The sequence below is a fragment of the Myotis myotis genome, unplaced genomic scaffold, assembly GCF_014108235.1.
Source record: "Myotis myotis isolate mMyoMyo1 unplaced genomic scaffold, mMyoMyo1.p scaffold_m19_p_48, whole genome shotgun sequence".
NCBI classification, from domain to species: Eukaryota; Metazoa; Chordata; class Mammalia; order Chiroptera; family Vespertilionidae; genus Myotis; species Myotis myotis.
In genome coordinates this window covers 555477-581034 of record NW_023416355.1, presented here as the reverse complement: position 1 = coordinate 581034, position 25558 = coordinate 555477, and the positions used below count along the sequence as shown (strand labels likewise).

General features: G+C 56.6%; 1 protein-coding gene across 1 annotated transcript; it reads right to left on the bottom strand.

Moving 5' to 3' along the window:
• Positions 1 to 878: 878 nt before the first annotated feature.
• Positions 879 to 24199, bottom strand: SSU72 (SSU72 homolog, RNA polymerase II CTD phosphatase). Its single transcript, XM_036307445.1, has 5 exons — positions 23825 to 24199; positions 13089 to 13232; positions 3361 to 3500; positions 2981 to 3099; positions 879 to 1171 (listed from the first exon to the last, which is right to left on the bottom strand). Exons 1-5 carry the CDS (start codon positions 24001 to 24003, stop codon positions 1070 to 1072), a joined length of 684 nt encoding a protein of 227 aa, XP_036163338.1. The 5' UTR covers positions 24004 to 24199; the 3' UTR covers positions 879 to 1069.
• Positions 24200 to 25558: the final 1359 nt, after the last annotated feature.

Sequence of the window (25558 nt, the reverse complement as noted above, 5' to 3'; positions counted from 1 at the left end):
GGAGGGACCACGCGGCCGCCCCGCCCCGCCCCCTACCCCTCCCTGGGGCATCTGGTCAGTACGGGGCCCTGGTCGCCTGCCCAGCAGCTCTGGAGCCCAGCGCACGTCCCGACCCCAGTGGCGATCCAGGGCCCCGGGCGCAGCTCCCTCCCCATTTGTCAGGGGAAGTATCTGAGCAGCCCAGGCGCCCAGCCCTCCGTGGGGAGGCCGGCAGGGTCGCTGGGGAGCTGCCGGGATGTCACTCCAAAGCCTTGGCCACAGGGCCCAGGACAGCTGAGCAAAAGCCTGAGAATGCCCCCCTCCCCCGGCTGGGGCAGCGCCAGCCTCGGCCTGGCTTCCCGAGGGTCAGTCTCCGGCACCGGACTGGGCAGCCTGGGAGCTCCCTGATGCTGGGGCCTGGGGAGGCTTCCGAGTCCACCCTCCCCCACAGCCCAGGACACGTGGCTGCACTGCCTGCACCACCCCACCCCCCGCAGGACCCAGCTTTTCCTCTGCATGAACCAGGAGGGTCACTGGGAAGCCGGGCTACTTGGGGGGGGGGGGGGGTGTCAATGGTGGGGGGCAGGTGCCGTAGGGAGTAGGGCCCCATTCTGCCAGCAGCCCCCGTGGCCGCAGAAACCCTTGGGTGCCGGGAAGCCGGGCCCTGGACTGTAGCCACAGAGCCCAGCAGAGAACCCCTAAGTGACCATCGGGGGGCATGTCGGGCACCCAGCTCTGCCTCCTCCAGAGGGACCTGTGCGGGGCCAGAGAGACGGGCCAAGCTCAGGACAAAGCAGAGGCGGCAGCAGCTGCTCACTGGACACCTGCAGGCTCTCTCCCAGGTGTCTGACCGCCCAGCCAGGTCAGGGAGGGAACACAGAATGGCAGGCAGACATGGCTTTGCTTAAAGAAAAACACTTTAATTTCACACTAGTAACGAGGGTGGGACACCGAACTTGACAGCTGTGGGGCCAAACTATGTACAGCGCAGGGGCCATCCCTGGGCAGCAGCCCTCGGGGTCAGAACGGGTGGGAAGGAACGAGTATTAACAACAGGCAGCGCAGAGGCCGTCGGGCGGGTGGCGCCGGCTCAGTAGAAGCAGACGGTGTGCAGGAAGGTGCGGCCACTCTTCTCCTCGAACTCCTGCAGCAGCTCCTCGATCTCGTTCTCCATGTCCTCCGTGTGCTGGATCTACGGGCAGAGAGGCGTCTGAGCGGGAGGAGGGGAGTGGGGTGAGGGTCCGAGGCCCCAGCAGCCCCGCAGGTGCTGACCGTGCTTCCCACTCCTCATGCCGGGTGGCCCCAGGCCCTCCCCTGGGAGCGCGCAAAGGGAAGGGGCTGGGCTCTGAAACCAGGGCCTGCTGTCCAGTGTGTCCAGTGTTGCATGGAGCCCGGCCGGCTGGCTCAGCGGTTGAGCGTCGCCCTATGAACCAGGAGCTCAGGGTTCAATTCCCGGTCAGGGCACATGTCCGGGCTGGGGGCTTGATCCCCAGTGTGGGGTGTGCAGGAAGCAGCCAATCAACGGTTCTCTCTCATCATTGATGTTTCTCTCTCTCCCTCTTCCTTCCTCTCTGAATCAATAAAAAATATATTTAAAAAATGGAAAAAAAGTCACATGGATTGCAGCTACGGACCCTCACTCAACGGACACCGGGCACAGAAGGGCAGTCCCTTTCCCCCGAGTGGGGGCGCACCGTCCCATGCAGGGTGCGTGGCAGCATCTGTGGCCTCTCCCCACCGGCTGCCACCAACGTCCCTCCCAGTTGTGAGACCACAAGTGTGCAAACACGGTCAGGCGCCCCGGTGGACAACCACTGCCCTGAAAAGCGTAGGTGCTGCCAGGGGTCAGCCTGGGTGGCCAGCTGGACTGCAGCCAAGGCCTCTGAAGAGCGCCCCCCCCCCCAATAATTCAGCTTCAGCCGGGGTGACCCCAGCCACACGTGTAACCTCGGGGACATGTCTTCCCCCTGCAGCCTTTTCTCGTGCGTGACGGCCGGATCATGGGCACAATTGCTGGAGCTTCAGCAGCCACACTGGACCATGAGGCACACTGGGAATGGAAGCTGTGCTGGGTCCCTCAGAGCAAACCAGCAGGGCCCACCTATCTCTAGACTTCTTGGTTAAACTTTAAAAAAAAAATACTAACCCAAGGATGTTTTTCCCATTGATTTTTGTGTTAAAAAAATATATTTTTATTTTATTTCATAGAGGAAGGGAGAAGGAGAGATACATCAACGATGAGAGAGAACCATTGATCAGCTGCCTCCTGCATGTCCCCCTATTGGGGATCAAGCCTGCAACCTGAGCACATGCCCTTGCCTGGAATCGAACCTGGGACCCTTCAGTCCGCGGGCTGACACTCTATCCACTGAGCCATACCAGCCTGGTTCCAATGATTTATAGATACAGTGGAAGGGAGGGGAGGAGGGGCAAGAGAAAAAGAGAGGAACCATTGACGTGAGACACTCTGATGGGCCGCCTCCCACAGCTGGGGATCAAACCTGGGACCCCTGGGGCGCAGACCGATGCTCCTGCCATGTGTTTCTTCCTGTTTCTGTCACTCACGCCAGCTCACCGAGACCCAGGCACCAGGGGCAGAGCCAGGGCTGTGGGCTCCTCCGTGCTCGGTGCTTTTGTCACGCGTAAGAGAAACACTTTGCTCTGAGCACAGCTGCGGAGGCTGCACAAGCCCTGGCTTTCCACACAAGGGAGGTAGGTGCCCAGGGCCACAGGGGCCGGCTGCCGGAAGGACGAGTGAAGGGGTGTAGAGCCAGCCCCTGGGGCCCTTTGACACCTTGACACACGGCAGCTTCATGGCAGCGAGACCCCCGCAACCACTGCCTTCTGTCAGCTTCACACGCAGGCGAACTGCCCAGAGCCAGCTATGGACTCTCACACCGTGGGCTCCCTCAGGTGCAGGGCCTGGGTCTGGACCCTGAGCACCGCCGCCCGTCCCCAGGTGCCGGCGCAGCCAGAGCAGGCCAGGCGGGCGGATACTCACGCACTGGCACAGCTCGCAGATGAGGAAGGCCCCCAGCGTGGCCTCCTCGTGGTTGTCCTGGATGTCCACGTTGATCACGTGCACTGGCTGGCAGGTCTCCTGCTCCCTGGAATTCAGATCTAAGGGGACAGAAACGGCACGACGTCACCTGCCCTGGCCGAGCACCAAACCTCCTCCTCAAAATGCTGTGATCCAGTGAACACCAGGCCCCACCTCACCCCTCGCCTGTCCTGGGAGAAGCACTCAGCAGGCTCTGCCCTGAACATGACGGGCCAAAGCCCCTTGCCAGGCCCTCCCGGCCGGCTGTGGGCCCCCTGGGGCCGGGGAGAGGGGGAGGATGAGGGACGAATGGCACAAGCAGGCACAGGGCCGGGGCTCACCTTCCACCACCTGGTCGTACACCCTCTCCTCGCAGGTGAGGATCAGGTCGAACAGGTCTCTGCAGTTCTGGAACCGCTCTGGCCGGGGCTTGATCCGCTTGTTCCTGTCCAACATGTGCAAGATGCCGTTCTGCGTGTAGCTGGGCACGGGGTTAAGGAACTTTATTTACTTTATTTTTTGGTTAATCCTCACCAAATGATCTTTTCCCATTGATTTTTAGAGAGTGGAAGGGTAGGGGAGAAACAGAGAGAGAGAGAGACGTCCAGGTGGGAGGCTGGGTCCTGGGATCGAGTCTGCAACAAAAGCACGTGCCCTTCAGTCCAAGGGCCAACGTTCCATCCACGGAGCCCCGCCAGCCAGGACTTCAGGGGAGACGTCATGAACTCAGCTGCGCGGTGTCTGCACAGGCAGAGCTGCCAGGCTCCACGGGCAGGAGCGCCCAGGCCTTGCAGAGGACAAGGCAAACGGCGGCCCTGTCCTGATGGGCGTCAGGACCTGCCCACCTCAGCCGGCCAGGCCACAGCTTCCAGACCAACAGGTTCCAGAAGTGGAGACCTGAGGCAGCCACCTCCAGCCACCGTTCTCGCCGACCCACCAGCTGCCCGACTCGCCCCGCAGCAGCTTTGCTCACGCCGACCCAACCGTCAGCAAGGACACGGCTGACCGTAAAGCCACCCAGCCTGGCTCAGCAACAGCCATGCAATCCCAGAAACCGGGCAGCAAAAAGGGAAGGTGCCGGGATCACTACAGACAGAGTGAAAGGGGCCCCCCCACATGAGGTCCACGCCAAGCAGGTGACCCCTGAGCTGGAGGCCCTCCTTGGGGGTCCTCCAGACAGGGTCACACCCTCACCCAACACAGTGACCGTGTGTTCTTGGGGCCCCAGGGAGAGGGTGTGGCCTGTAAGGGTCATTCCGGACCACTGGAAAGATGCATCTCGTTAACTCCATTTTAGAGGTACAGACTGGCTGATGCGGGAATTCTGAGTGACACATTCAATGTCTCCCAGACAATTTATTTAAATCAGCTCAGATTACTCACAATACATTTCCTCCCTTCCTTTCATAATGTATTTAAGTGGTTTATCGAACAGTTTTAACTTAAAACGACGCTAGACTGTTAGCCATGGTGTTCTGGCTCCTGACACTTTCCAGCTAAGTTAGTGAAGCCAGCGACCTGCAGCTTTGCCACCCAGCCCCACCCCACGGGCTCGGCACGAGGCTGAGGTTCAGCCTGTGGTCAGCCCCTCCCCTGCCCCCCTGCCACCCAACCAGCCCGGCCCTCGGGAAAGGACCACCAGCGCTCAGGTCTGGGTGATGTCACAGGAGGGTGAGGCTCGTTGGCGAACCAGACCCCGGCCCATATTGGCGGGACAGGGAAGTAAAACAGTGGCCTTTCGGGACTATTTTCTGGCAAATTCCAAGGATGTATGGCCTGCGCAGAGCCAAGCAGGACCAAGGGCAGGAGGTGCCCGCGCCAGCCCTTGAGCAGGAAACCACAACCCACCTGCCTTCATTCCCAGAGACCCAGAGCCTCTCGAACCCCCACTTCAGGCCACAAGGGGCAGGAGGGGGATGGGGATGAACTGAGCCTGCCACCTGGACGAAGCCCCAATCAGAGCAAAGCTGGGGCCAGAGGGAGGGGCTGTGAGGGGCGAGCTGCTGGGAGCAGCAGACCCCAGGCCCTTTGTCAGAGGGAAAAGCGTCCACAGCCCAGGAGGCCTCCTGCTGAGCAGGGCTCCGTGTGCAGCGCGTGCCCCTCACGCAGCCCCGAACCCAAGGGCACACCTGGGAGCAGCAGGCACAGGGGGCCGGAGGCCCAGAGCGGCACTGGGAAGCAGGAGGACAGGGCTGACCCCCTCCCTGAGCGAGTGAGCACCCCCCCCCCCCCCCCCAGCACAGGTGCCCCTGTGGCCGGCGGGCAGGACGGGCCTGGCTGGGCCTCCCCTGCAGTGACTCCGTGTGAAACAGGAGCTGCGGTTCCAGAGCTCAGCCTGGGGGACACCTCGGCGGCTTCCTTCCCAGGCCCAGGAGAGAGGACAGAGCAGGTGGGCCCTGGCTCTGAGGGACACCTGCTGAGGGCACGGAGCGGGCAGGAGCACCTGCACCCAGGCCCTGAGGGCCCTTCTGCTTCTCCGTGGCCATCCCTGGAAGCTGCTGGTGCTCACGGTGCAGGGCTCCCAGCTGCGTGGGAGCAGGAGGGCGTGGGCAGCGGGAGCTGGGGGTCAGGCCAGAGACCCCTGTGGGCGCTCGGCTCAAAGCAGAGAGAGCAAGGGAATGTGCCGCAGGAACCCGAGAAAGACCAGGCCGTAGCAGCAGGGCTCCCCCCCTGCCCTCACCGAGGCCCTGATGATGGGCAGGGGCCTGCCATGCCCCCCTGCCCCGCTCCCCAAGTCCCAGTCCTGGGTGGACAGAGCACTTCCCAAGGGCAGGAAGGGAGCACAGTGGGGAGCATGACAAGCGGGTAGGAAGACTCCCTCCAACCTCAGGAAGGGGCAGGGAGGCCGGGGCAGGGACAGCCCTGACCCCAAGCCAGGCAGCACCCCTGGACAGGGCAGGAGTGCAGCCCCCCACGCTCCCTCCTAACCACCAGGGCCCAGAACCTTCACCCCCCCCCCCCCCCCGGTGGGGTCATCTGCTCAAGTCCAGGCTGGACGGGTTGTGGTCGTGGTCGTGCTCTGCTGACAGGATGCTCAGAGCTGCTTCACAGAGGCTTGCTCAGAGCCCAGGACGCCCTGGCCGACACCGACTTCTCTCCGCCCCCAGATGCTGCCACACCCAGCTCAGGGGTCCCCACTTTGTACCTCAGCCTGGGAGGTGACCCCAAATCCTCTGTGGCTGACACTCCCTAAGGGTGGGCCATGTCAGGGAGCCAGCTCTGCACTGGGACCCTGTCACCCAATTTAACTTCTAATCTTAAACTTGATCAAACAAATGTCAGGCACAAACTCTCAAGTGGGGCCCAAGTTTCCTGGGGGGGGGGGGTCCTCAAAGGCACTGTGGCTCAGAAGTGCCCACGGGAACACCCTCCCCAGGGCTCAGGCAGGGCCCTGGGACCACCAAGGCGGTCACAGCAGGTCCAGCTGCACTGGGCTGGGGTGACACTGCAGACTAAGCTGTGCCTGCCCAGCTCAGGCACACTCTCCCTGGAATGGGTCCAGCGCCCGCCCCCCCCCTGCCCCCCCTTGTTTCGAGGGCAGGAGGGCCCTGTGCCACGGGGAAGCCCAGGGCCATGTCCCAATTCCACAGCCACCAGGAGGAGCAGCCCCAGCCAGGAGGTCCGACTCCTGGCCAGTGACCCCTTCTCTGGTGTCTCCACATCCCCTCTGACCCCTGCCTGGTGGGTGTGCCCGTCCAGGGACCCCTCCCCTGCAGCTGGAGCTACTTGGGCACCCAGGGGACAGGCGGTTCCTCAGCAGGGAAGCTGCCCAGCCCATCTCGGGAACAGCTCACTTAGATTTTATGATGCAGTGGCAACATGTCTGCCTTTACCTGTGACCAGCCCCAACTGAATGGGGCAGTGGCCCAACGAGCTCTGGACTTGAGGGCCAGGTGGGCTGGCACCCCTGGTTGCTCAGCCTGGCATCTCCCTCAGGACCCCTCTTTGAACCCCCTCAGAAAGTTTTCCCTGCCATGGGAGGAGGGCCGCACCCCTGAAATCCCATACCCATCCTCCAACGCCAGTTAGAGCCACGGCCATGGCCACCTGGAGCTCAGATGCAGCACAGGCTTAAGGGGCCACATGTGGGAACCATTGCAAAGCACACCCAGTAGGACCAGGGTGAGGAGTGGCTGCCACCCTCTCCTTTCCAATCCTCCCACGACCCAGAGAAGCAACCCACCCTCTCCCATCGCGGATACAGGTGACATCCCCAAGGCCTGTTGCATCCTACATTTTCCTGGCAAAGCGTGGAGTCAGCACGGATACAAGACGTTTCCCATGACCACAGGCCAGGCCCAGCGGCTGCTGGCCAGGTAGGTGCATCCTGGAGCCCATCCCCCACTGGAGGGCCGGCACCAGGGCAGGAGCCTGTGGGGAGCCCTTGGCACATGGGGGAGAGAGAGGAAGAACGGCCAAGAGCAGCTTTAAGCTGGAGAACCTCCCAAAGGGCTGTGGGGCCAGCTGGGAGCCTCAAACCACACTCAGAACCGCTCAACAAAAGCTTTCGAGCAGCACTTTTTATATTAATAAATTCAAACTCATTTCCTAATCAAAGCAATTTCTGCAAAGCATGTAGGCTGCACAAGTGAGAGCGTGGGAACCCCAGTCCACTCGAAGAGGCGCTGCCCTGATGCCCTGAGACGAGGGCGGCCAGCTCTGCCGGGTCTGCAATGGCCCCACCCCCTGGCTTTAGGTCAGGTGACCCACTTTCAACACACCTGGTGTGTGTGTGTGTTGGGGGGAGACCAGGTCCACCCCTTAGGCCCGGGCGAGTATGCACAGTGAGCATGGCCAGGGCACCGCAGATGTCCAGACCCCCAAGTGACCCTTGGCTTCACCTCATTCACCCCAGCCTTTGGCTCTGCTCAGCTTGTTAAATAAACAAACATCATTTAAAAAAACAATGTAAACACAGAGCTGCCGACCAGGGTGAAACGCGACAGGGAGAGCCCAATGCTGCCCGTGCAGGCGCCAGACGCCAGCACAGTGAGCCCGGCCTGGAGGGCGGACCAGGCAGCTGTTCCCACCCACCAAGCACAGCACGAGAAAGCAGGCCAGCTGGGAACACGTCTGACGAGACCCGAAGAAGTTTCTGGAGCAGCCCAGTGGCTGCAGCTACAGTGATGGTGCGGGGGCCTCAGAGAGGACGGGCCCCTCTCGAGCGCTGTGCCCACTAACCGCACACCCAGCACGGAGGTCAGGAGGCTGTGGGATATACAGTGCGAAAAATCATTTTTATTTTTAGCTTTTACCCCCCGATAAGAAAGAAGTACACAGTGAAGTGGTGGGTACACACACAAGTTAAGCCAGGGCCTAAACGACAATGAGACTGAGATGGAGAAGCATAAAGTGACTATGACGGGAGATCGGGAGGCAGAGGTGCTGGACACAGGCTCCTGCGCCATCTACACGCACGTGGACAGGCTCCGGGAAGGGGTTACATTAGAATTTCAAATCCATGTTTAGGGACAACTGGTCACGTGTTCAAAGCCCACTAACATGTTTAGAGGCAGGCTTTCACTTGCTTTTTAAGGCAAGTGGGTTTGTAATTTACAAAGCCGCTATCCACCGAAAGGTTTCAAACAGCCCAGAGCCTCCTGACAGACCAGCCCCTCCTCCCGGGCCCGCGGCGTCCGCGCAGCTCCAGGCTGGCCATTCCACACTAGAAGCAGGCGACCGTCTTTCCACCAAAGGCTCCCCAAGGACGCTCCTGGCTCAGCCGGGCTCCTCAGCAGGAGCTGGGGCTCTTGGGAGGAAGCTCAAGTGTGGAAAATGACCCCCCGGAGCTACACGAGTGCCCACAGGAAACACTACGTTTAAGCCACTCTGTATTCATGTGAACTCGTGGCAAAGGGAAGAAAATTTAAGGTCAAGGGGGAAAATGTGCACTTAAAAACCAACAGTTGGAGGCCAAAGATGTCATCAAGCAATACTTCAAATGCAAGAAATGGAACAAACTTGGCATTTGTTTCTCAAAAAGAAAAAAGACCGTCCGATGCACACTACAACATGGACAACCTCAAACCCCGCTGGTGTGAGCAGCGGCCAGGAGACCATGCGTCATGTCTCCAGCTGTAGACCGCCAGAAGAGGGGCACCCACTGAGAGGGTGGGCAGTGCAGGGCTGGGAGAGCTGGGACGGAAACAATGTCCTGGAAGCTGCCAAGACGGCGGCACAGCCCTGGGAGACGCACGGAAGCCACGGGCTGCCCTTTGGATGGACAAACTGCACACACCACAGACCACCCTTTTCGAGTTCCCTCGTTAACGCAACTCAGAGGAGATTTCGTCTGGAGGGTCAGGTGAACTCGGGTTTCCTGAACTATTAGTAAACAATCCCCAAAAGGAGAATGGTAACGAAACTGTGACTAACCTAATTCCTGCTCCTGCTGGTGGAGAAAACCACACCAGCTATTTAATCAAGTCCTTTGCTCCTAATGGGACAACTGGCCAAACCTTACTGAGGCCAGTCCTTGCGAATACCATGACGCCAGTGCACGCAGGGACCTGAGGCCTGGCTGCACTGGGCAGATGCAGGCCGCCTCCAGAACCTGTCACTCTCTCCATGGAAAAGTCATTTGCCAGCCCTGGCCGGCGTGTCTCAGTGGTTGAGAGCATCAGCCTGCACACCGAAGTGTCTCAATTCCCGGTCAAGGGCATGTACCTGGACTACAGATTCCATCCCCGGCTCCGGTCAGGGTGGGTGTGGGAGGCAACCAATCAATGCGTCTCTTTCTCTCCCCCTCACTCTCTCTAAAAATCAATGGGAAAAATATCCTTGGGTGAGGATCAACAACAAAGAAAATTCATTTGCCCCATGTTACAGCTTAAAACAGCAGTTCTCAACCTGTGGGTCACGACCCCTTTGGGGGTCGAACAACTTTTCACAGGGGTCGCCTAAGACCATCAGAAAACACACACATAATTACATATTGTTTTTGTGATTAATCACTATGCTTTAATTATGTTCAATGTGTAACAATGAAGTTGGGGGTCACCACAACATGAGCAACTGTATTAAAGGGTCATGGCATTAGGAAGGTTGAGAACCACTGTCTTAAAATATTTTTCTAGCTTTCTACTGGTTACTAGAGGCCCGGTGCACAAAATTCATGCATGGGTGTGTGTCCGTCCCTCAGCCCAGCCTGCACCCTCTCCAATCTGGGACCCCTCTCATAATCCAGGACTACTGGCTCCCATCCGCTCGCCTGCCTGCCTGCCCTCTAACCACTCCCCTGCTGGTCCGGTCCCTCCCAACTGCCCTCCCCTGCTGGCCTGGTCCCCACACAAGTGCCTTCCTCTGCTGGCCTGGTCCCCCCCCCCAACTGCCCTCCTCTGCTGGCCCGGTCCCCTCCCCAAGTGCCCTCCCCTGCTGGCCTGGTGCCCCACAAGTGCCCTCCTCTGCTGGCCTGGTCCCCCCCAAGTGCTCTCCCCTGCAGGCCATCTTGTGTCCACATGGGGGCGGCCATCTTGTGTGTTGGAGTGATGGTCAATTTGCATATTCTGCTTTATTATATACGATAACCGCCACTTCTGCAAACACCAACCAGGCATCCTGTCCCAGGCACGGGGCTTAGCTCTTAGCTGCACAAATCAGGAGCAAATGAGTAAGCAAGCAAATCGCTAGCCCCTGAGCTGGATGCTGGTTCCATCACTCATCAAGGATCCCCTTGCGTACGTACTGCCAGGGCGACCCACTGATGCCCCTCCCCTCCCTCACTCTGGGCGTCTGCAGTGTTTAGTGACCCCTGGAGCAGATACTCTCCATTACTGGGCAAGGGCTGCACTTGGGTCACTCTAAGCACCAAGCACAAGGTTGTTCTGCCCCTCCCCCACCCTCCAGGAGACAGAACTTCCACCCACGGGAAGTCAATCAAGCAATGAAGGTGTCCTGTCCCCGCCACATGCCCAGCTTTGTGGGGCAATCAAGAGGGGAGGGGCTTTCCTACACAGGGTGGGTCGCCAGGAGACAAGTACTGTTGGTGACAGTGGGCACAGCACCCCCCCACCCCCCGTTTCCTGACATGGCAGAGGCACGCACGGGGCGGGCTTGCACACGCGCGCGCGTGCGCAGTTGTCTTTGGAACAGATGCTTCAGGGGGGACACCGACTTCTGAAAAGTGGGTTCTGCTCCTGTTGAACTATCAGGGACATGCACATCACCCTCCTGCTCAGAGTCCCTCTGGATTTCGTCTTTTAAAAATGTGTCAGCTGCCGGCCGCTGTGAAAGGGCCTCTGTGAGCACTGAGGGAGTGTGCAAGCACACCACCCCGTTCTCGCTGCTCCTGTGGGTGTGAGCTTAAACGTGAACGCTGCTGACAGAATATCTTCAGAACCAGCCAGGGTCTCACGATAAGCTCCAAGCACATGGAGGCCTGGGGCTAAAACCCAGCACTTTCCAGGAAAAAGGGACCCTGGTTAACGCTGCTGTCAGGCTAAGGGCAGCCTCAGCTCCAAGGACTGGGAGACTGTCCTGAGGCTGCTCCTCGGCCAGCCAGCGCCCGGCCTCCCCTCCTGGCCCAAGAACGTGAGCAGAGCATGCCGAAACCGGTTTGGCTCAGTGGATAGAGCGTCGGCCTGCGGACTGAAGGGTCCCAGGTTCGATTCTGGTCAAGGGCATGTACCTGGGTTGCGGGCACATCCCCAGTGGGAGATGTGCAGGAGGCAGCTGATCGATGTTTCTCTCTCATCGATGTTTCTAACTCTCTATCCCTCTCCCTTCCTCTCTGTAAAAAATCAATAAAATATATATTAAAAAAAAAAAAAAAGAATGTGAGCAGAGCAGTTGCTCCAACATGGAGGGAGCACACAAGTGAGGACTCACCACTGGAAACACTCAGGGAGCTTCCCCCAATGCAGGCTCTGCCTGGGGTTGTGAGAAAGGGCCCGAGAACAGGCACTGCCCCAGTTGCGAGGGCTCCCGCCCGCCCAGCACGCAACCTGGGGGACTGGCTCCAGGTGCCACCCAGACCCCCAAGGCCCACTGCAGTACCGACAGGAAGTGCCTGTTTCTGCCCCAGTGCCCCCGCCCACATCTACCTGGAGCCTGGCAGCAGCAGGGGCTCACACACCAGCTACAAGACCTCCGGGCCACTCCGGCTAACGAATCTAGATGGACAGAGAACACCTGTGGCCTATTAACTCCTGTGCCAACATGAAGACCAAGCGTTCCATTTGGTGCTACATCCCTTTCACCCGAATTCAGCTGGGTTCCACCCTGAGAACTACACGTCACGCATTGACGGCAGAAGCCCAGGAGTCCACAGCAGCACAGGGTGGTAGGTGCCTGGTCAAAACCCCAGCAGCGATCACCTTAACCACACACCGCTCGGTGCCATGTTCACAACACTATATTTAAGAAGTACCTTCCCCTTAAAAACCACGTGAGGACAGAGTGAGCAGATGCCACCTGCAAGCTAAGGAGAGCGGCCCCCGAGAGCCCAACTCTGCCCACACCTTGACGTGGGTTTCTGCCCTCAACGGTGAGAAAATAAATGTGCTATTTAAGCTGAAAAACAAAGCACAAAACCCTTTCTTTCGTGAGTCTGAGGGAGCAGAGCCAGCCTGTTGCCTGTGCCTGATGCAAAGCAAAGTTCCTTCAAATTGTCACTTACTATCAGGCTTCCTTTGCTCACAACGAGGCCTTTCATGGATCTGACCTTCCAGAGACTTCACCAGAGGTGGGTGCGGCAGCCGGCCGGTGTGGGCCAGTGCACGCCCACCGGCACACGCCTGCCTGCCCAGGAAAGCCGGCGGCCCTGCAGTGAGAAAAGCACCAGAGCCTGCGGTTCCCTCCCCTTCTCATCGTGTGATACCATGGCCTTGTCACCACGGACTGCCCGTGTCTGTCTGCGTGCCCTACGTGTCCACGGCCCCAGGGTGCTGACCCTCGCACTGCCCAAGCAGCACCAGAAACGCACTTAGTTCTCTGAGCTGAGAAGACTCAGCACAGCACCCAGCGGCGGCCACGATCCCCCCGCCTCCCAGACGCCCGCCGTGGGTCGGCACGATGCCTGCGCCACAGACCACCACACTGGGGTCTTGAAAAGGGGGACCCGCTGGGATACAGCTCCTTGTCTTTCCTAAGGAGATCGTTGTACATCTGATCATATGTCGTTTTGAAATCATAAACGTTGGGCTTGTCGGGCGCTGGCCCTGGGAGCTTCACGTGAGTCCCTGTTCCGAAGGACCGGACACTGAATCCCCGTTTGCTGAAAGACACAAAGGAGACAAAGATCACAGCTGGGTTAAGTCAGACACGGACCCTGCAAGCAAGGGGCATGCGGTGGGAGCAAACAAATGAGTACCCCTGTTGGTATTCGCGAGCATGCTTTTAAATACTGAACTTTAAGTACTTTATTCAAATTTTAGAGAGTCATGTAGCCTGTTACACAAAAACCGGATGAAACTGAAAATAACGGAGACGCAGGGCTGCCTGCCACGCCGGTTCTCTCCCACAACACGCTCGCACCTCCAGCGGGGCCCAGTGCGCAGCGGGCATGACAAATGGCTGCTAGATGAACGGGACACAGGCCGCACTCAGGCGGAGCTGCTGAGTGACTAGGAAGCCTCTGGATGAGGTGCTGGCATCCGAGTGTCCAGCCGTGAAAGCCGGTGTCACCGCCACCCGACCTCTCACTTCTGGGAGCCCCCCGCCCCCCACATGCACCTGCAACCAGCCCCAGAACTGTCAGCAGCGGCGCTCAACCACCCAAGATGGAACCTGCAGGTCCATCCACACAGCAGGGCACTTCCTGCCACTGAGAAAGGGTGAGGGGCAGCACGTGCGCCGAACCCAGAACTGGTCAGAGAACACGGGGAAACAGATGAGTGGCCAACCAACCGAGGGCCAGGCACTCAGCGGTGACATTCCCCACGGGCCGCCACTGCACATCCCGACGGAGAGGGAGGCCAGGCGTAAGGACGTCCGCAAGTGTGTGCTGTGACCAGAGGGCAACAGGCCCAGCCACCAATCAGACTTGCTGACCACCTCTGCACAGTCCCCTCCCTGCCCCTCACCAATCCAGGTAACATACAAGAAAAGGAGTATTTTCTGTCAAAGCCCCAACCAGCCCGACAAGTCACCTCAACCATGGCGGTGGGAACCAGGCAGCGACAGGAACCCACTGCCTGCTCGATCCCCACAGGGGTCATGGTCATCCAGGCTGGCCGCACCTGCTTCTCTGGAGGTCACGTTCCCCTAAGCTGGCCTCCCAGCTGACCACTGCCCCACAGGAACTGCCCCAACAAGCCACTTCCCCTGCAAGTGCCCTAAAGGCGCTGCCAACGCTCCAGCAACCTGGGGCGTTAATGGCTATTTAACCAAGCCTTTCCGCAGAGTGTGAAACCCATCAGCCCGCACGGCTCCCCGAGGGCAGAGGGACTCATGGGAAAGCAGGGCGCCGAGAAGCCCACAAGCACCAGCTCCCCCACCTCTTCACTGGTTCACCCCTAGGGCACCAGGAGCTGCCTCTCTGGCCAGCGGGAGGGATGTGCTGAGACCCACAGCTCCCCAAGGACCGGTGTGGAGCTGAGGCCTGTGCCCAGCAGAAGGCAGGGTCGTCCCTGTGGAGGGAGCAGCCAGGCCTGGGCCTCAACCGCGAGCTGAGGAGCATGTGGGCCGAAGGTGTGCAGTAACCAGGGAGAACACTTGTGGCCAGGAGAGACCCGAAGTGCAAAAGCAGCTGCTCAACACGTACCTGGACCCACGCTGGGTCTGCCTCCAGAGGCCGCTCGTCTTTCACGAGCCCTGCCTCCTGGCGGTCGTGCTAAACGAGTCACGCGAAACCACATCCAGAAACACCGCTCCACTCAGCTGTGCAGACACTGAAACTGAAGGCCTGTGGCGAGCAAGTCTACGGTGCCGTTTTCTTTTCTTTTTTAAATACATTTTTATTGATTTCAGAGAGGAAGGGAGAGGGAGAGAGACAGAAACATCAATGATGAGACTCACTGACTGGCTGCCTCCTGCACGCCCCCTCCTGGGGACCAAGCCCGCAACCCTGGCATGTGTCCCTGACCAGAATTGAACCTGGGACCTTTCAGTCCACAGGCTGACGTTCTATTCCACCGAGCCAAACCAGCCAGGGCTACGGTGCCATTTTCTAGCAGGCTAAGATGATGATTACCACTTTTTAGCAATAAAGTGTTTTTCCTAGTCCTGTGGTCAGCAAACTGCGTCTCGCGAGCCACATGCGGCTCTTTGGCCCTTGAGTGTGGCTCTTCCTAAGCCTTAGGAGTATCCTAATTAAGTTAATAACAATGTACCTACCTATATTGTTTAAGTTTAAAAAATTTGGCTCTCAAAAGAAATTTCAATCGTTGTACTGTTGATATTTGACTCTGTTGACTAATGAGTTTGCCGACCACTATCCTAAGGATGTACATTATTGGTTTAGACCAGGGGTGGGCAAACTTTTTGACTCGAGGGCCACAATGGGTTCTTAAACTGGACCGGAGGCCGGAACAAAAGCATGGATGGAGTGTTTGTGTGAACTAATATAAATTCAAAGTAAACATCATTACATAAAAGGGTACGGTCTTTTTTTTCTTTTTTTTTTTTTAGTTTTATCCATTTCAAACGGGCCGGATCCGGCCCGCAGGCTGTAGTTTGCCCACGGCTGGTTTAGACAGTGCTACTGCACACTTTAACAGACTGCAGTGCAGCGTGCATATCCATGACTTATGTGCACGGGAAAACAAAACACACAGGACCTGAGGGCGTCTGGAATGCACCCTGCAGTGTCTCAGCTGTGATGCAATGAGGTAACTGGATATTCGGGAGAGAATTTTTGGGGTCGAGGCCAGCTGGCGTAGCTCAGTGTCACTGAGCGTCAACCTATAAACCAGGAGATCATGGTTTGATTCCTGATCGGGGCACATGCCTGGGTTGTAGTCTTGATCCCCAGGAGTGTGTGCAGAAGGCAGCCGATCAATGATTCTCATCATTGATGTTTCTGTCTCTCTCTCCCTTCTCTGAAATCAATTAAAAAATATATACTATAAAAAAAGAAAAGAAAAAAGAGTTGCTTAGGCCCTGGCCGGTTAGCTCATTTGGTTAGAACGTTGTCCTGATACACCAAAGTTCAGGTTCAATCCCCAGTCAGGGCAGGAACCAACCAATGAATGCATAAACAAGTGGAACAGCAAATCAATGTCTCTTTCTCTAAAAGCAACAACAAAAAACAAGTAAGGAATGTATTAAAATGAGCCAACTCTTAAAATGAGCCTAAGCACAGCCACACTTGAAATCGCTGACGAACTATCCAGCGAGTCCATCCGAGCCACAGCAAAGGAGTCAGGAAGCCCCAATGGTGACATTTCAAATGTGAAAAACCACCACTTCTCCTGGCAGCAGGTTCACCTGCCAGTTTGATTCGACAGTATTTCCTGAAGCTCACTAGGTGCTGGGACAGGCAGTGGTCAAAACAGACCCATCTCTCTCCTCAGCTCCTGGGGGGGATGAGAACATAAACAAAACATCCAGGACACAGGACAGTGAGGAGCACGTCCAGAGGCTTCTGGAAGACCCCCTAGAGCAGTGGTTTTCAACCTTCCTAATGCCGCGACCCTTTAATACAGCTCATGTTGTGGTGACCCCCAACTTCATTGTTACAAACTGAACGTAATTAAAGCATAGTGAGTAATCACAAAAACAATATGTAATTATATATGTGTTTTCCGATGGCCTTAGGCAACCCCTGTGAAAGGGTCGTTCGACCCCCAAAGGGGTCGCGACCCACAGGTTGGGAACCGCTGCCCTATAGGGCCTTCCCCTCCACCTGATGCAGCTGTCTGGGTCCGACCTGCGGGGATGCCACCTGGCAGGCCTGTCTCCTGCACTCATCGTGTCATGCTGGGTCTGAGGTTTCACTGGGTGTCCAGATGGAACACTCCCCATAGCCCTGACAGTAACTCATCCCCAAGGTAACCGGGCCCAGCCTTCCCCGCGACCGCCCAGACAAGGCTCCTCGCTGGCTGGGTTTCTCTGAGGAACTGCCTGCTGCCATCCTCACCGCCCTCCAGGCTCTGAGATCGTCACCAACCATGTTTAAAAATAAGATGAATGCAGTTTGTTCCTCCCCCAACAAAATGCTCACAAGTGGCAAAGGCTAATTAGCAGCAAAGCCCTGCTTCTTCTAAGCTGGTGCAACGACATAACAGCCCATCCTGCGTGTGACAGCTGTGCCGTGTGACAATCTGTTTCTTACATAAGAGAACCAAGGGCTAGAATAAAATTCCTGACAACAACAGGCTTTGTTTCAACGGTCAACTATTTTCTATGTTAATCTAACCTTCCAGACAAGTGTTTACCAAACACCTTCACAAGTACAAAAATCTTTCATCAAGAACCTATCTGCCCCGGCCAGTGTGGCTCAGTTGGTTGGGGCATGTCCTCTACACCAGAAGGTGGCGGGTTTGATTCCCAGTCAGGACACAAGCAGAAGACAATTGATCGATGTTTCTCTCCCTCTCTTTCCCCCCTCCCTCTCCCTCTAAGATAAACAAAACCTACCCAAGACAATGTTAAATGTGGGGTATAGAATTGTTTCCCTTGCTATCCAGCAACTACAGGGAAAATGCTACCGTTAAGAAGAACACCAGCCAAAGCCGGTTTGGCTCAGCGGATAGAGCATCGGCCTGCGGACTGAAGGGTCCCGGGTTCGATTCCGGTCAGGGGCATGTACCTGGGTTGCGGGCGCTTCCCCAGTGGGGGATGTGCAGGAGGCAGCTGATCGATGTTTCTCTCTCATCGATGTTTCTGACTATCTATCTCTCTCCCTTCCTCTCCGTAAGAAATCAATAAAATATATTAAAAAAAAAAAAAAAAAGAAGAACACCAGAAGAATCCAGAAGAATCGTAAGAGGGTCACTGCTGCAGTGCGAGCACTAACCTACTGGGAAGCATTCCTCTGGCTAAGAGTGAGCCCAGACCTGCCAGCCTCCTGGGAGCACAGCCTGTGGGGACAGTGCCCTCACCACGTCCCCTCCACAGCTAAGTCACTGCTCCTCAGCCCCATCGCTAGCTACGGGACCTCATGCCCACAGAGCACAACCAGCTGCTCCCAAGCTACCTCACCTACAGTCTGCCTGCAACTTCACTGTGAGCCAGCCAGGACTGGGAAGACACACTCTGAAATGTCAACATTTCAATAAAAGTTATGTTCTCACCAGCAAATTGTGGGCCCTAAACACATTCCAATAAACATTTTCTATGATTTCATTTATGATGATCCCACAGGCCAAGAATGAAACGGTGCAGCTTCTAAGCAGATCTGTGCCTTGAACTTGTGACAAATGTGCCATTTAGACTGCCCGGTTGGTGCCCTGCTTGGACACCCTCCTGCCCCGTCTTCTCACAGGCCACCTTGCTCTGCTGGCCACTGGGGGCTCCCCCTCCACACAGCACCAGCACCACCATCATCCATGTGCTTCCTTCCAGCACCAGCAGAAGGCAGTCCCAGGCAGGGACGCACACCGCCGGCTGCACCGGCTCAGGCGCCAGTCCTCATCTGGAAGGGCCAGAGAAGACCCAAATGCAGGGAAGAATGATCAGCTGTCGGGGCTGTTCCCATGCCTGGTCTCCCTGGTTCTGTCTCAATGTTCACCTTCAAACGGAATTCTCCAACCTGTCCTGCTTCTGAAGACAAAAACCATGTAGCCCCTCAGAGCCCATGAAGGTGGACGTGGTCCTCTGCCATTCCCAGGACCCGACTTCAGACCCAGTCACCTTTCCACATCATTTCCAGTTGGCTTCCTTTTTCCTTTTAAGTTCTCCCAGAGCTGAGATATCAAAGATACAGCCACAGAGGCTGCAGGACCCAGCTGACCCATCCTAGTAAGCAGTTTCTGTAAATGTGCTCAGACCAGAGGTTTTGGGCACCTTGAGTGGGAGCACCCTGAGATGTGCCAGGTGTGTGACCACACCACCTCAGGCAGCCTGAGACACGTCCCCTCTGGGAGGAGGTCCGAGCGCCTTCTCTCCCCTTGTGGCTTGGGGCCCACATGATGTGAAGACCTGAGAGCACCATCCAGATCGGAGAACTGCAGGACCTCAGTTGACTGTGGCACCCCCACCTCCACCCCCCGGATCCCTCCTTCAACCCAGGTTTTCCCACCTTGAGTCTTGGTTGTCACATCTACAATGCCCGGGGCCCCTCGGGTCCCTCACAAGCTGGGGCCTCCTGCTCTGGGCGGCGCCTCCTCCCCTGTGCCTGTGAGCATCTAAGGGTGTCCAGACGCAGTCAGATGGGGCTGGGAAAGCACCTGCTAGAGGAGCTCCAGAGACGGGCTCACCTGTTTGTCCCATGTTTGCAGCCCCTGCTCACCTTCCCAAAACCACACAGCCAGGGAGTTGTGACTGAGAACTCAGCCCAGCAACTCATAGAAGTCTGTCTTTAAAATTTGAGCCCTGGCCGGTTTGGCTCAGTGAATAGAGCATTGGCCTGCAGACTGAAGGGTCCCGGGTTCGATTCTGGCCAAGGGCACATGCCTGGGTTGTGGACTCGATCCCCAGTGTGGGGCGTGCCAGGAGGCAGCCAATCAATGATTCTCTCTCATCATTGATGGTTCTATCTCTCTCTCCCTCTCCCTTCCTCTCTGAAATCAATAAAGATATATATTAAAAAAAATAATAATAAAAATAAAATTTGTTTTGAATTGCTACATGTACAATTAGAAATGTAGCTTCCAAAAATCAACATGCCTCTTAACATCTAGGAGGTAGTTTGGAACAAAAAATGAATTGGCTCTATAGAGAAATCTTAACCCACATAGTACAAAGAACAGGAGTCTCTGTGGAAGCATACAGTCTTCCAACACCTTAAAAACCTAATGCCCCCCCCCCACTGGTATTTGAAAAATTTTAGTCTGAAAAGATAAAAATGATCACCCCAGGGAACATTCTGACTAGCTCTAGAAAGTGCCAACACTCATTATCACTTGTATTCGACCTGTCAAAAAAAAAAAAATGCAGTCCAAGCTGATTTCAAGAGGGCAAAAACAAAACAAAACAGGGTTTCACTGATAACTACCTACAGAGTGTGTTCAGGTAACCACATTCTTTTTGATATTTGTTTGTTTTCCTATGCATACTCTTTTGTATTTGTAACCAGACTGCACACAAGTTTCTTGCTGTTTTCCATCTACCACATCATTTTTCTTTGCTTTCCACAAACAACACCTTTAAGGTCTAAATCTCTAAGTCTGACTTTCATAAGCTCTCCTAATTGTAACAGAAACCTTCAATAAGTTTCTGAAGATGCTTTTAAGCCCTGTAAAAAATCCAAATACATAAAGCCGTAAGTACTTTTTCAACAGTGAGAAAGACATGAAAAATTGTTCAATATCAAAGCAATTTAAAAATAAAGGAAGGTGAGATCCACACTTCTGCCCTGGTAGCATGAAAAGATTGTGAGGAAATGAAAATTTTATAAATAGGTATTTTCTGGAAGGCAGTCTGGCAAAAACGTATCAAAATGTAACTCTACCTCTAGGAATTTATGCCAAGGAAATAACCAGAAAATGTGCAGATACTTAGATGGCACAAGGATGTTGACATTGTACGACTGCACAATAGAACAAGAACACTCAAATGTCTATTAATGGGAGACTGGATACAAGTCACCCTGCCCAAGGTCCCAACCACTGGCTGTCACCACAGGAACAGATGTTCAAACTCAAAGCGTCAAAATGAAAGTGACCCTGGAAAAGTTGCTCAGTTGGTTAGAGTGTCGTCCAGACACACCAAGGGCTTGATTCCTGGTCAGGGCACATACAAGAAGCAACCAATGAATGCATAAATAAGCAGAACAACAAATCGATGTTTCTCTCAAATAAATAAGTAATTTAAAAAAACCACAGAAATGAGTACTGCAACCTGAACATGTTCACATGATGTGAAGAGAGGTTACAGAGCTTCGTTTTGATCTCCCTTTAAGTGTATTAGACACAGAAAAATGGTATTTTGAGTGATCTTCATCTTCCATGTTTTCTTCAGTGAGAATTTTGCAAAGATTACTTTTTTAACAAAGGAAAACACTTCCCAAATAGGCATTTTAGAAATTAAAGAGCCATGTCTAAAAGAACCTTACATTCACCACATGAATAACGTGTTACCCTAAACTTACCTCCTTTGTCCTCATTCTGCCCTTGTGATGAGTAAACTCGAAAGACAGTAAACTCGGTAAAAGCACACAAAAGAATTCCTACTCTGGCTTGTTTTGCCCCCCTTTCCACAGGAGACCCAATGCTGTGCTGGCTCCCACCACTATGAACTACTAAGAACTTGCTATCTTTTTATTTTTCATTTTTATTTATTGACTAGGGGCCCAGTGCATGAATTCGCGCACCTTGAAAGGAACTGTGGGCCGCGAGGCTGCGGTAGGCACAGTGATGGGTCTTGGCCCATCCTCCTCACCCCCACCCGGCCCCTCCCGCCACTGCCCCTGGTACCGTCTGCAGGCAGCCCTGCTCCCGTCGACACCCCACACGCTGAGGGCGCTGTCCCCGCTTGCACCTGCTGACAGTGTGGAGTGACTGGGGCCATGCCGGCAGCGGGTGCTAGCCGGGCCAGTGCTGTCAATGGTGCGAGGAGCAGAGGGAGGTGGAGAAGCACCCAGGGGCGATCCGGGCCAGCAGCCACCACTCACACCCGCTAATGGCGCTGAGGGACCAGGACCAACGCCGGGCACTGGCAGCGGGTGCGAGCGGTGGCTCTGGCGCCAGCAGAGGGTGTGAGTGCCAGCTGGGACTGTGGCGTGTGGGAGCAAAGAATTTTCAGTAACCACCAGAGGCTCACCCCAATGACAGCAAGTGGTGCCCCGCCTTGGTCTGGCACCCCCTCTCACCTGCTCCACCATTACCCCCATGGCCAATGTCTGCCATGTTCTGCACACACCCCCTGGTGGTCAGTGCACATCATAGCGACCGGTTGTTTGGTTGTTCCTATTGTTCCACCGTTTGTTCTATTTGCATATTAGCGTTTTATTATATAGGATGTTAGAGAGAGGGGTAGGGAGGGGGGATTGTGTATCGATCTGTTGTTCCACTTATTTCTGCACTTGGCCTTGGATTCTTGTGTGTGCCCTGACCTGGATCAAACCCACAGCCTTGGTGTTATCTGGCTGACGCTCTAACCAACTGAGCTCCCGGGGCCAGCCCAGGGCATCAGACAAGCATGACTTTGAAACCGATTTCACTCACAAAGTTGCTGCAAGTAATTTTTTAAACTTTTTCTTTTCTAAGATCTCATCCCAACTTTATTACACAAATACTTAGTAGCAGGACTTAAACAAAGGATCACCAGCCAGAACCAGCAGGATGAGGTGGTCTCCACAGCACCTGTTATTATAATTAAAAACATTAAATATCAGTTCCCTTGAGTAGTTTTCCAGGGGTGTGAACGCTGCATTCTTCTGCTTAAATTTACCCAATTTTGCCGAAACGGGTTTGGCTCGGTGGCTAGAGAGTCGGCCTGCGGACTGAAGGGTCCCAGGTTCGATTCCGGTCAAGGGCATGTACCTGGGTTGCGGGCACATCCCCCATGGGGGGTGTGCAAGAGGCAGCTGATCGATGTTTCTCTATCATCGACGTTTCTAACTCTCTATCTCTCCCCCTTCCTCTCTGTAAAAAATCAATAAAATATATTTTAAAAAAATAACAAATAAAAAAATAAATAAATTTACCCAATTTTTAATGACTGGAGACATAATGCAGTTGGGGGGTGAGACCCAGCACAATGTAACTCCAGCATATGTCTAGTTTTAAAATAACTTTACAGTTTAAAAATAACCTGCACATAGACTTCTCAGGTTCAAAGCGAGTGATAACACGCTACCCAAAAATGGCATCCCGTGAATACTGCGGACGGGCCGCCGATGTTGGTTGGGAGGCGTCAAGCTCCTCCTTAGCAGATCATGGCCACGGGACCCTGCCCGCCTCAGCAGGGAAACCCGAGTGCGGGGGCCCCGCTCTCCCCAAGTCACCCGGGGCTCAGGCAGGGCGGGTCACAGCAGCCAGCTCTGCGGTGCTTCACATCCGCACACAGGGGCGCCGGGAGCGAAGGCAGTTCCCACTGTGCTTTACTGTCACAATAATGCGAGTGACCGAGGGGAAAACTCTGTCAGGCAAGAATAAACTCTCACTAAAGACACCAGGGCCCCCGAGGAGGAGTTCCGCTAAAATATCACGCGAGGCGCCCACTCCACTGCCCTCCGGAGACGCCGGGGCCTTTCAATCGGGTTGGGGAGGGTTTCTGACTCGAGACTTGAACGTGTGGCTAGAAGCAAACACACAAATTCCTGACGTTGACAACACGGCTGTTTCCCTATTTTTTTTAAAAGCCTCTTCCTGTGCTGAGGTCACGTCCCGCAGGCTTCCCAACAGGTGGTAAGTGACGCTTCGCCCTGGACCCTAAGCCGGCGTCTGGGCCAGACAGGCCCCCCATTTTCCGATGCGCCGAAGGGCGTGCCAGGCGGGCGGGCCGAGCACCAGCCTCCGGGTCTCCCAGGAGCTCTGCGGTTCCGGGGGCGCGGGAACGTTTTCACTTCGAACCTGGATTTCCCCGCGATGCTGAGCACACGTGGGCGCACCGCGCGGCCGACCGCGCCCTGTCCACCCCTCGCAGAGCTCGGCCACCGGAGTCCAAGAGCCCGGGCCGGGCAGCCCCCCGCGCTTCCTTCAGGGACCGCCCGGCCCCGGACGCGCCGGGGAGAGCAGAGGCAGCCTTCGCCCAGCTCGGGCCGGAGGGACGGCGGACCGGCCGGGGACGGGGCGCGCGGGGCCAGGGCGGAGGCCCACCTACCTAAGGATGTTGTGCGCCTCCATGCTCCGGTTCTGGTTGCTCGAGCAGACCACCGCCACCCGCAGCGGCGACGACGGCATGGCGGTGGCCTCACCGTCCGCTCCCTCCGGCTCGGGACTCCCACCCAGGCGCGGCTCTTCCGCGCGACCAAGATGGCGGCCGCGGCTCCCGGAAGTCATGACGCCAAGCGGCGGCGCCGACGACGTACCGCGTCGGGACGCGCGGCGCGGAAGAGTACCCGGCGTCCAGCAGGCCTCCCCGCGCGGTCTGGAGCCGGGCAGCGGGCGGAGGGAGGCCCACCAACGGGCGCCGGGCGGGCGAGCTCGCCTCTGCTCCGAGGGGGCGCAGCCGAAGCCCGCGTTCCTCACAGGAGCTGCCCACCGACCGCGTCGGCGTGCTGACGTCACAACGCCGCGCCGCCGTCGCCGAGAGTGACGCGAGGCGTCGCGAACGTCCCGCCGCTGTCGCCGGCAGTGACGCCACGCCGGCCCAGACAGGCGTGGGAGGTGGCTGGGCGCGACCCGGCGCCTGTCCGGGCGACTCTACGCGCCCCAGAATCCCCTGGGGCCCCGGGTTCTCCCTCGCTCCCGCGTCGCCGGGAGAAGCCCGCAGGGACGGCTCTGGGGTCGGGACGCAGCTCCACGTGCTTGGTGGCTGGCCCTGCTCTTAACTTCCTCTTCCGCTCTCGGATGTCCTTCCTCCATTTTCTTCCGGGCGGAAACCTCTACCGGGCTGGCGGTGGCTGCTCCTACAGGCTTGCTTTTTTTTCTTTTTTTAACCCCTAAATAAATCCTTTTTGCTGAATGAACACCTGGCCGACTGTTTACTTACTTCCGGCCTATTTGGGGCCCCTTGTCCCGGTCGCTCCAGGTCGGGTGAGCAGGCATAGCGGCGTCCACCGGGCCGGCTGAGCTCCGTGCTCCTCCTCGGCTCGGAGCTGACGGGTAAGTCCTCCCGGACCCGACCTCCCGCCGTGTGTCCTGAAGCTCTGCAGCCCTTATCCGGGACCTGGGGAGTTTTCGGGGTTTTGTCTTTTTTCTTTTTTCCTGTTAGAAGGCCGTGTTTGTCGGGCTCTCAGTTGACACGTTGGCCTGACCCCCGGGGGGCCGGGCTGTGTCTTGGGCGGGTTCTTCGTGCTGGTGGTTGTCAGTCCGCTTCCGTCTGGACGCAGACGGTCCCAGTGACCCTGTCGCTCAGCCACTGGCCAGGCGCGGAGGACGGCGGTAATGTTTGCTCTGAAACAGGCCAGGACCATCCCTGCCTCCTGCCAGGTGCCGGGTCCTGGGCTGTGACCTGCACCCGGGAATGGTCCCGAACCAGCACCGTGACTCCTCCGCGCTGCCCGGTGTTGGGCCCAGTACCTGCCCGGTGGTGCCAGGACCCACTCATCTCGCTGCCACTCAGGGCACGCGGCCCGTGCGCGTGGTTTCCCCTAATAAAACCCACCAGTGTCGGACTGCAGGGCAGCCGCCTCCTCGGGTCTCCCCCGGACCTCTGCTCTCGGAGGCGGGTGCTCAGTGGCAGGGCCCCCCGGGTCTGCATGCCCTGACCGCAGGCTCCCCCTCCGGAACTGGCTGTTGGGCCCTCGGCTTTCCCTCTGTGACCAGGCTGTGCTCAGCGGGACTGGCCGGTACTGAGCCTGCAGGTTGCTTGAGCCGATGTAGCCCGTCTGGGCCCTTGTTCCAGAGAAAAGTCTACGGTCTCAGTTATCTGAATATTTTCAAGGTCTCCCTC

Coding starts and splice junctions, on each gene's coding strand:
- SSU72 (XM_036307445.1), bottom strand. CDS start 24,003: ATGACTTCCGGGAGCCGCGGCCGCCATCTTGGTCGCGCGGAAGAGCCG. Junction 13,233..23,824: donor GAGGCGCACAACATCCTTAG/GTAGGTGGGCCT, acceptor TGTGTCTTTCAG/CAAACGGGGATTCAGTGTCC. Junction 3,501..13,088: donor CTTAGGAAAGACAAGGAGCT/GTATCCCAGCGG, acceptor CCCCGTGCCCAG/CTACACGCAGAACGGCATCT.